General features: G+C 41.8%; 1 protein-coding gene across 1 annotated transcript; it reads right to left on the reverse strand.

Moving 5' to 3' along the window:
- Window positions 1-5,619: 5,619 nt before the first annotated feature.
- On the reverse strand, window positions 5,620-10,587 carry LOC135154465 (uncharacterized). The gene has a single exon (XM_064100611.1). It carries the CDS (start codon window positions 10,585-10,587, stop codon window positions 5,620-5,622), a length of 4,968 nt encoding a protein of 1,655 aa, XP_063956681.1.
- Between the last annotated feature and the right edge of the window lie 210 nt (window positions 10,588-10,797).

Below are 10,797 nucleotides of genomic sequence, written 5' to 3' on the forward strand. Positions count from 1 at the left end.
TTCATATTTAGCTGATAAATTTTAATAGAAGAAGCAGACTAGCAATCATTGGTTAGTTTGCAATTAATAACTTGATTGGTTGGTTGATTGATGGTTGGATGGATGGTTGGATATGATGGTGGACACTGAAGAAGAGGGAATAGAGAGATGACTGAAGAATAACCAAATACAAGAGGAAGGTGCAAGCAGAAAATGAGAGGGGAGGGGAGTGTATACAATAGAGAATGAGAGGGGAGGGGAGTGTATACAATAGAGAATGAGAGGGGAGGGGAGTGTATACAATAGAGAATGAGAGGGGAGGGGAGTGTATACAATAGAGAATGAGAGGGGAGGGGAGTGTATACAATAGAGAATGAGAGGGGAGGGGAGTGTATACAATAGAGAATGAGAGGGAGGGGAGTGTATACAATAGAGAATGAGAGGGGAGGGGAGTGTATACAATAGAGAATGAGAGGGGAGGGGAGTGTATACAATAGAGAATGAGAGGGGAGGGGAGTGTATACAATAGAGAATGAGAGGGGAGGGGAGTGTATACAATAGAGAATGAGAGGGGAGGGGAGTGTATACAATAGAGAATGAGAGGGGAGGGGAGTGTATACAATAGAGAATGAGAGGGGAGGGGAGTGTATACAATAGAGAATGAGAGGGGAGGGGAGTGTATACAATAGAGAATGAGAGGGGAGGGGAGTGTATACAATAGAGAATGAGAGGGAGGGGAGTGTATACAATAGAGAATGAGAGGGGAGGGGAGTGTATACAATAGAGAATGAGAGGGGAGGGGAGTGTATACAATAGAGAATGAGAGGGGAGGGGAGTGTATACAATAGAGAATGAGAGGGAGGGGAGTGTATACAATAGAGAATGAGAGGGGAGGGGAGTGTATACAATAGAGAATGAGAGGGGAGGGGAGTGTATACAATAGAGAATGAGAGGGGAGGGGAGTGTATACAATAGAGAATGAGAGGGGAGGGGAGTGTATACAATAGAGAATGAGAGGGGAGGGGAGTGTATACAATAGAGAATGAGAGGGGAGGGGAGTGTATACAATAGAGAATGAGAGGGGAGGGGAGTGTATACAATAGAGAATGAGAGGGGAGGGGAGTGTATACAATAGAGAATGAGAGGGGAGGGGAGTGTATACAATAGAGAATGAGAGGGGAGGGGAGTGTATACAATAGAGAATGAGAGGGGAGGGGAGTGTATACAATAGAGAATGAGAGGGGAGGGGAGTGTATACAATAGAGAATGAGAGGGGAGGGGAGTGTATACAATAGAGAATGAGAGGGGAGGGGAGTGTATACAATAGAGAATGAGAGGGGAGGGGAGTGTATACAATAGAGAATGAGAGGGGAGGGGAGTGTATACAATAGAGAATGAGAGGGGAGGGGAGTGTATACAATAGAGAATGAGAGGGGAGGGGAGTGTATACAATAGAGAATGAGAGGGGAGGGGAGTGTATACAATAGAGAATGAGAGGGGAGGGGAGTGTATACAATAGAGAATGAGAGGGGAGGGGAGTGTATACAATAGAGAATGAGAGGGGAGGGGAGTGTATACAATAGAGAATGAGAGGGGAGGGGAGTGTATACAATAGAGAATGAGAGGGAGGGGAGTGTATACAATAGAGAATGAGAGGGGAGGGGAGTGTATACAATAGAGAATGAGAGGGGAGGGGAGTGTATACAATAGAGAATGAGAGGGGAGGGGAGTGTATACAATAGAGAATGAGAGGGGAGGGGAGTGTATACAATAGAGAATGAGAGGGGAGGGGAGTGTATACAATAGAGAATGAGAGGGGAGGGGAGTGTATACAATAGAGAATGAGAGGGGAGGGGAGTGTATACAATAGAGAATGAGAGGGGAGGGGAGTGTATACAATAGAGAATGAGAGGGGAGGGGAGTGTATACAATAGAGAATGAGAGGGGAGGGGAGTGTATACAATAGAGAATGAGAGGGAGGGGAGTGTATACAATAGAGAATGAGAGGGGAGGGGAGTGTATACAATAGAGAATGAGAGGGGAGGGGAGTGTATACAATAGAGAATGAGAGGGGAGGGGAGTGTATACAATAGAGAATGAGAGGGAGGGGAGTGTATACAATAGAGAATGAGAGGGGAGGGGAGTGTATACAATAGAGAATGAGAGGGGAGGGGAGTGTATACAATAGAGAATGAGAGGGGAGGGGAGTGTATACAATAGAGAATGAGAGGGGAGGGGAGTGTATACAATAGAGAATGAGAGGGGAGGGGAGTGTATACAATAGAGAATGAGAGGGGAGGGGAGTGTATACAATAGAGAATGAGAGGGGAGGGGAGTGTATACAATAGAGAATGAGAGGGGAGGGGTGGTTTGCTGAACAAACCTTAAAATTATGAATTTGTCTTTTTCTTTCACATTTTTATTATATGTATTTTCAAGGTTTAATTTGTCACTTTGGTGCTACCCTGAAGCTTTCGTAAGTAATGTAATTCTGCTCATGAATATGCATTTCGCAGATGCCACGTTGTTAGTTTGCAGAGAACAGGGAGAAGGGACGCTTGAAAATGAAATTATCTTATTTTACTTGATGTTGACTGGGAAATGCCGCCCAAGAAGTAAGTTTGATGACAGAAATGTTATATTTTTTGGAGGTGCTAAAAGCTAGAGATATTTTTCAGTGAATGAGCAGAAAAAGTGCATTAAAAATCGTATGCAGATACTTGAACTGTAATGAACACGCAGTATGTGTAATGAACGCCATAGATATGTGTAATGTACAATCAGTGGATGTGAAATGAACGCGATTAGCTATGCACACTTAATTAGGAGGTTAGTTGTACTTTATGAGAAGAGTGAAGTTGTGAAACTAAATAAAAGCTTTTAATAGATTATTTCAAGAAAAGTAAAGTAGTATGAGTTAAAGGAAAATTAAGCTTATGAAATGAACAAAGGTGAATTTTAGGAGCTTGATGGGCACGAATCGTGCGTGTATGGGCGTGGTCTTTAAATTGCGTGATTTGTTTACATTTAATTATATTCAGTCAGATATATTTGAGTAAACATTTATAAAGCACTTTAAGAATTTGTGCGTTTGTAACCAAAATAATTTTGACTTGTTAAGACAATTTTTGGTCAGAAGTTTTTCATACGAACGAGGCTTAATTATGTGCAAGGTCATGTCAGGGTCACTCGTTCCGTTTTTCGCACATTCAATTTTAGTGTGCAACCGCTAGCTAAAGAAAGCTTTCGGTCTATATTTTAGATTTTTCTGATAATGTCAAAATTGGGATAAATAATAATGAAACACCTTGGTAATTTATTTCTTACCGGACTTATTTGGATATAAGCTGAAGTTAGCAGACAAGTTTGCTGTCTGTTTACCTTTTAAGGTAATTTTGTTCAGAATATAGAAATTACTAAGTGGGAACGCAAAGTTGATTTAAAGGTATATATTTAAGCAGTTCACTTTGATTTATTGCAAATATGTATGCATGTATTTAAGTTAGTCTTTTTCAAGACGTTAAAGAAAATGGACAAATTTTAAACTGGTTTTTCTATCGAGGAAAACTCGGATATTTGTTTATATATATTCGTTCTATACACCTGATATGAATGATAATTAGATTTATATTCCTTATTGTTTAAAAGAGATGACAATTTTGGGAATATTATGAAAACATTTATTTTTGTCAAAGCATTGGACATATATTTATGATCCACTTCGTTTTCTTATGTTTATACAGATTGAATAATACACGGTAGTGAGCCTGCCTAACTATCCAATTTAAAGCGGCTTTCCTAGCCTCTGTTATTTCGTAGTCTTCGACGATCCATCATGGCGCCCAATGTGGGGCACGAACCCACGACCCTGAGATTAAGAGTCTCATGCTCTACCGACTGAGCTAACCGGATCGTCGAAGACTACGAAATAACAGAGGCTAGGAAAGCCGCTTTAAATTGGATAGTTAGGCAGGCTCACTACCGTGTATTATTCAATCTGTATAAACATAAGAAAACGAAGTGGATCATAAATATATGTCCAATGCTTTGACAAAAATAAATGTTTTCATAATATTCCCAAAATTGTCATCTCTTTTAAACAATAAGGAATATAAATCTAATTATCATTCATATCAGGTGTATAGAACGAATATATATAAACAAATATCCGAGTTTTCCTCGATAGAAAAACCAGTTTAAAATTTGTCCATTTTCTTTAACGTCTTGAAAAAGACTAACTTAAATACATGCATACATATTTGCAATAAATCAAAGTGAACTGCTTAAATATATACCTTTAAATCAACTTTGCGTTCCCACTTAGTAATTTCTATATTCTGAACAAAATTACCTTAAAAGGTAAACAGACAGCAAACTTGTCTGCTAACTTCAGCTTATATCCAAATAAGTCCGGTAAGAAATAAATTACCAAGGTGTTTCATTATTATTTATCCCAATTTTGACATTATCAGAAAAATCTAAAATATAGACCGAAAGCTTTCTTTAGCTAGCGGTTGCACACTAAAATTGAATGTGCGAAAAACGGAACGAGTGACCCTGACATGACCTTGCACATAATTAAGCCTCGTTCGTATGAAAAACTTCTGACCAAAAATTGTCTTAACAAGTCAAAATTATTTTGGTTACAAACGCACAAATTCTTAAAGTGCTTTATAAATGTTTACTCAAATATATCTGACTGAATATAATTAAATGTAAACAAATCACGCAATTTAAAGACCACGCCCATACACGCACGATTCGTGCCCATCAAGCTCCTAAAATTCACCTTTGTTCATTTCATAAGCTTAATTTTCCTTTAACTCATACTACTTTACTTTTCTTGAAATAATCTATTAAAAGCTTTTATTTAGTTTCACAACTTCACTCTTCTCATAAAGTACAACTAACCTCCTAATTAAGTGTGCATAGCTAATCGCGTTCATTTCACATCCACTGATTGTACATTACACATATCTATGGCGTTCATTACACATACTGCGTGTTCATTACAGTTCAAGTATCTGCATACGATTTTTAATGCACTTTTTCTGCTCATTCACTGAAAAATATCTCTAGCTTTTAGCACCTCCAAAAAATATAACATTTCTGTCATCAAACTTACTTCTTGGGCGGCATTTCCCAGTCAACATCAAGTAAAATAAGATAATTTCATTTTCAAGCGTCCCTTCTCCCTGTTCTCTGCAAACTAACAACGTGGCATCTGCGAAATGCATATTCATGAGCAGAATTACATTACTTACGAAAGCTTCAGGGTAGCACCAAAGTGACAAATTAAACCTTGAAAATACATATAATAAAAATGTGAAAGAAAAAGACAAATTCATAATTTTAAGGTTTGTTCAGCAAACCATCCTCCCCCCGCCAACAGTAGCGGAAAAGAGCTAAAATTCTCCTGACTGAATGAATTCTGTAATTATTATTTTATTTTATTTTTGTTTACAGACCAGATGAAAAATATTCAAGTTTTGCACCGACATAAAATTCAGGAGTATCAAAAGCAACTTTCTTTCAAAAATTCAAATTTTGCACCGACATAAAATTCAGGAGTATCACAAGCAACTTTCTTTCCTCAATGGCATTGAAAAACCAAAACACAATTTATGAACTCCATATTGTCTACTCCTCATACCCTTCTGCCGGATATATTACAACAATCTTCGAAATCGGCCGCTTATAATCAGTACCTTTAGATTGTACTTTAACTGTTCGAACTTTCCCATCAGTCCCAGGATACACTTGGATAACTTTACCCAATGTCCACTTTCCTCGAACTGCATTAGGGTCAGAGAGTATAACCACGTCATCGATTCGGACGTTCCTTCTGTCACTGTTCCATTTTCGTCGTGGCACCAGTAGTGGAAAGACGTCACGCATCCAACTCTTCCAGTACGCGTCGACGATTCGCTGGACAAACTCAAAGCGATGTCTCGGGTTCTTCGTCTCTCTGAAGGGTCCTTGAGGGACTGCGCTCGAAGATCTTCCAAGCAAAAGATCGTTTGGACACAGATATGCTCCATCATCGGGATCATTCGGAGTTCTTCCGATAGGGCGCTGGTTGACGAGATTTGCGACCTCTTGGAGACATGTATGCAACTCAAAGGGTGTGACCAGTTGATCCCCGACTGCTTTCTTCAAGGCGATCTTGCAACTTTTAACTAACGCTTCAGCACATCCATTGTGATGCGGTGCAGATGGAGTGGTGAACTTCCATGTCGTTCCTCTCTCGGCGCAGAAGTCCTTTAACTCCTCATAGCTCCAACCTCTCACCATCTCCCGTAACTCTCTTTCTGCCCCTACGAATTGTGTACCGTTGTCACTTAGCAGTAATGCAGGCTGACCCCGCACAGCAAAGAATCTTCGTAGTACCTGCATGAACTCCATGGATGAGCAATCAACGGCCACTTCAAGATGTACCGCTCTTGTATTCAGGCAGGTGAAGAGGACCCCATAGTGCTTGGCGGTCTTGTTCCTTCCAACTTTGACTGATATCGGTCCAAAATAGTCGACAGATGAGAAGTGAAACGGTGGTGTATATGGGGCAACTCTCTCATCTGGTAGATCAGACATGACTTGTGACTCAACCTGATGCTCCATGCGTCGGCAAATCACACACCTATACTTTACAGTCTTAGCCAGTTTATGAATATTCAGGATCCAGTATTGACGTCGAACCTTCGCTGCAGTAGCTGCCACGCCTCCGTGTCCTAGCTGATGCATATGTCTCGTTATCAGCACTGATACCCAAGCTCCATGTGGCAGCAGAGCAGGGTGTTTGTGCTCATAAGAAATCAGAGCCTTGTCTAGTCGCCCTCCAACTCTGATAATTCCCTCGTTGTCTATAAAAGGGCTGAGAGTCTTGAATTCTCCACTCTGTACACGTTGATACAAGGAACTCTGGGCTTCCTTAATTAGAAAGTGTTCAGCTTTCTGCAACTGAGTTGTCGATAAGTTTCCATCTCCAAGATTGACATTAGACTTTGCCCGAAGTACAGCTTTGAGCTTGTCGATGAACTTTAAAACATAAGCCGTTACTCGGATCAGTTTTTTCCAGCTGGAGAATCTCTTGACATCGATCACATCATTGTTCTTGACTGAGATATGATTAACCCTTCGTCGTTCTGCTTCAATCTCAGTCTCTGCTTCTGGAATAGCCTTTTCTGACGGCCATTCCTCGTAAGATCTGTACAAGAACGCAGGTCCTTGTTTCCATCTTTCTGAGAGCTTCCTTACTGGCAGGCCCCTGGAGACGTCATCTGCTGGGTTCAGCTCTCCGGGAACATACTTCCATTGTGCAGGGTTGGTATAACTTTGGATTTCTCCAATCCTTGCTGCGACGAATGGCTTAAATCTCCTACCCTCACTTCGAATCCAGGAGAGGGCAATCATGCTATCAGTCATGAAGATGATCTTTTCAGGCTTCAGACTCAGTTCTTTCATCACTGTTGTGTAGACTCTTGAAGCCATTACTGCCGCCTGAAGTTCAAGTCTAGGCACAGTCATCTTTTTCAGGGGAGCAACTCGAGATTTGGCAACTACAAATCTAACAGCATATTTACCATTTTCCAGCTTCCACTGCAAATACACACAGACTCCAAATGCTACCTCAGATGCATCAGCAAATATGCACAGTGAAGGGTGACCAACAGCCATTGGTGGAGTCAGGCATCTCTCATATTTGATATCATTCAAGTCCTGCATCTCTTTCATGAATGTCACCCACCACTCCTGTAGATCGGGAGGCAGAAGTTCATCCCAATCATATCCTCTTTGCCACAACTGCTGCATTCCAATCTTTGCACGAACTAGAAAGGGGGCAGCAAATCCTATCGGATCAAATATTCGTGCAATTCTACTCAGAATCTTCCTTTTGGTAAGTACACTCGATTCTTCTTTTCCATCATTAGGAAAACTGCTGACTGTGTCCTTCAGTTTGTAGAAGAACATATCTTGCTGGTTGTCCCATGCTATTCCCAGCACTTTGTCTTCCAAGGCGGCTTCGAGGATTTTTGTTTTACCTTCCTTCTTACTTTCTCCTCTCAAAGCTTCGTTGCTGGTCCAGCCTTTAACTTTAAAGCCACCTTCCAAAAGTACTTGATCAATTTCACTTGTCAGCTGCTCTGCTTCGCCTACATCTCTCACCGAGTCACATATGTCGTCCATGTAGACACTCTCCTTCAGTACCTGTGCTGCTTTCGGATATCTAGCCTCTGCTGCTTCTGCTGTCATCCTGAGTGCCAACTGGGCCATAGCTGGTGCTGGCTTGTCGCCAAATGTAACAACTTTCATAATGTAAACATCTGGCTTTTTATCAGTCTCCATATCTCGCCACAGGTACCGATGTACATTCATATCTCTCTCAGGAATTGAGACCCTGTGATACATCTTAGAAATGTCACCACAAAATCCTACTTCATTCATCCGGAATCTCAGCAATACTCCAAGCAGATCATTGAGAAGATCTGGACCCTTTAGCCAATAGTCATTTAAGCAATGACCCTGATATGATGAAGACGAATTGAAGACGATGCGTACAGGGGTACTTCTCTTCTCAGGCCGGAGAACAGCGTGGTGGGAAATGTAGTGAACAGGACCCTCGTACTGAGCTACTTCATTCTCTGTTAACTTTCGTGCAAATCCATTCTCTATCAGTTCCCTCATTTGTTTTCTATATGCATCTGCATGGTCTGGGTTTCGAGCTAGTCTTTTCTCAGTCGAACACAGTACCTTCTCTGCTTGTGCTCGATTGTTAGGAAGTAGGTTGGGATCCTTTCTCCATGGATAAGCAATCTCCCACTTGTTTCCAACCTTTCTACTAGACTCTCTGATAATCTGCTCCTCAACCTTCTCCTGCTTGCTCAAAGGGCTTGGCTCACAATGGCAGGAACTAGACTGCACCCCCATAGATTCTGAGCTCCAGAAATCGGTCAAGTCAATTGGGGATGTCAACTTCACATGCAGCACATTCATCCTATCATTCCTTCTTTTGGGAGCACCAAAGATGACCCAGCCCAGTGGGGATTTTCGGGCTACTAACTGTCCCTTCTCTCTCGTTTCACCAAGATGCATCTTTGGGTAGTCAATACCTATGAGAAGATGAACTGACCCACTTCCTCTGCGTAGATCCTCAGACTTCAGATTAAACTGCTTGGAAACTTCATTCATCTTCACTTGTGCAATATTTTCACTGATACAGGGTAATGCCACTGCTGCTAAAGAATGAATGGCATTGGTAGAGAGGGACCTCACTTTTATCTGATACTGTTTGGTTTCCATCTGCTCTTGCTCTCCACCAACCTTAGTGATTGTGATATTTATGTTGCTTCCCTTCAGATTCATCTCCTTAGCAACAGACATCTTGATGAGGCTTACTTGAGCTCCAGAGTCTAAGAGCACATTTCCCTTACAGACTGCTCCTTGTTGCCCCAGGATCTCCGCTGTAACTACGGGTAACAGTGCCTCAGAGTTGCCCGCAAAGGCGACATCTACATTTCCACCTCGGACCTCTGTTGAAGCATGAAGGAGGGGGTGGTGGAAGTACTTGCATGGTTCTCCGGCAGTAGTTTCACTACATCGACGTTTCCGTTTACAGTTTGACATTCTGTGATCCTTACCAGCCTTCTTTAGACAGCTAAAACAGGCATGATGATCCTTGAGTAGCTTCAGTCTCTCGGATTGTGACATGGCTAAAAACTTACGACACTGATCAAGCCAATGTGATGATGTTTCACAGAGCCAGCATTTGTGAAATAACCTCTGGAATTTGTTTTCCTGGCTGGCTACTGTCTTCCCGACTAGATGTACACCACTTGACTTCGAATCACTTCGGACTGGGGCCGAAGCTCTCATCCTTGACTTCAGTTCAACTGTAAGCCATGTCAGAAACATTTCAAAGCTTGCCTTGCCACTTGCCTCTTGATGCCTAAACCACACCAGTCGGTCTTCCGGGCTTAGCTTCCTTTCCATTATGGCAAGCATATGGCTATTGTTCAAATTTCCTGGCTGGTTGATTTCCATGAGGGTATTGTAACTCCTCCGAACGAGATGCACAAACTCACAAAATCTTTCATCTTCTCCGCTTTTGAGTGGTTTGACTTTTGAGATGTCATTGATTATAGCGTCGGCAACAAAGCGCTCATCTCCATATATCATGTCCAACTGTTCCCATGCTGCTTGGTAGTTATGCCCAATTCCTTTAATCAACTGCAAGGGTTTGCTCTGTAAACATGACCTCAGAATCATTAGGGCATCTCTATCCTCATACTGTCTGCCAACAGCATGTAAAAAATCTGCCTTGAAAATGCAGTAATCACGGATGTTGCCATCAAAGGTGGGAAGTTTAGGCCTTTCCATCCTATAAACAGATCCTGACATTCTCCTTCCTGCTTCAGGAGGCTGATTTGTCTGTCTTGGTGACTGATCTTGCTGTTCATCTGCTGATAAAGTTGTTTCCATACTCTGATGGCTTGTCGATGCTCTAAGATGATGCTCTTGGAGCTGCTGTGCTTCTCTGTGGCTCTCATTATCTTTGCAATAGTCTCTTTCAAGGATCTGCAGCTTCAAAAATGAATTGTGGCACTCTTCCATCCACAACTCTTCTCTTTCAAATTCCTCGTCATCCTCTAGCACTTCCGAATAACTGTCATGCTTATTTTGTAAATCCTCAAAAGCACCAGCATACTGTGCAAACGATTCCTGAACTTCTGGAACAGGTCGCTCTCCATCGATCAAGCTCTGAAGGGCCTTTCCAAACCTGGACAACTTGGCTTTTGCCCCTCTCCGCTGCAGGCGCAGATT

Source organism: Lytechinus pictus, chromosome 6, assembly GCF_037042905.1.
Source record: "Lytechinus pictus isolate F3 Inbred chromosome 6, Lp3.0, whole genome shotgun sequence".
Classification (NCBI taxonomy): Eukaryota; Metazoa; Echinodermata; class Echinoidea; order Temnopleuroida; family Toxopneustidae; genus Lytechinus; species Lytechinus pictus.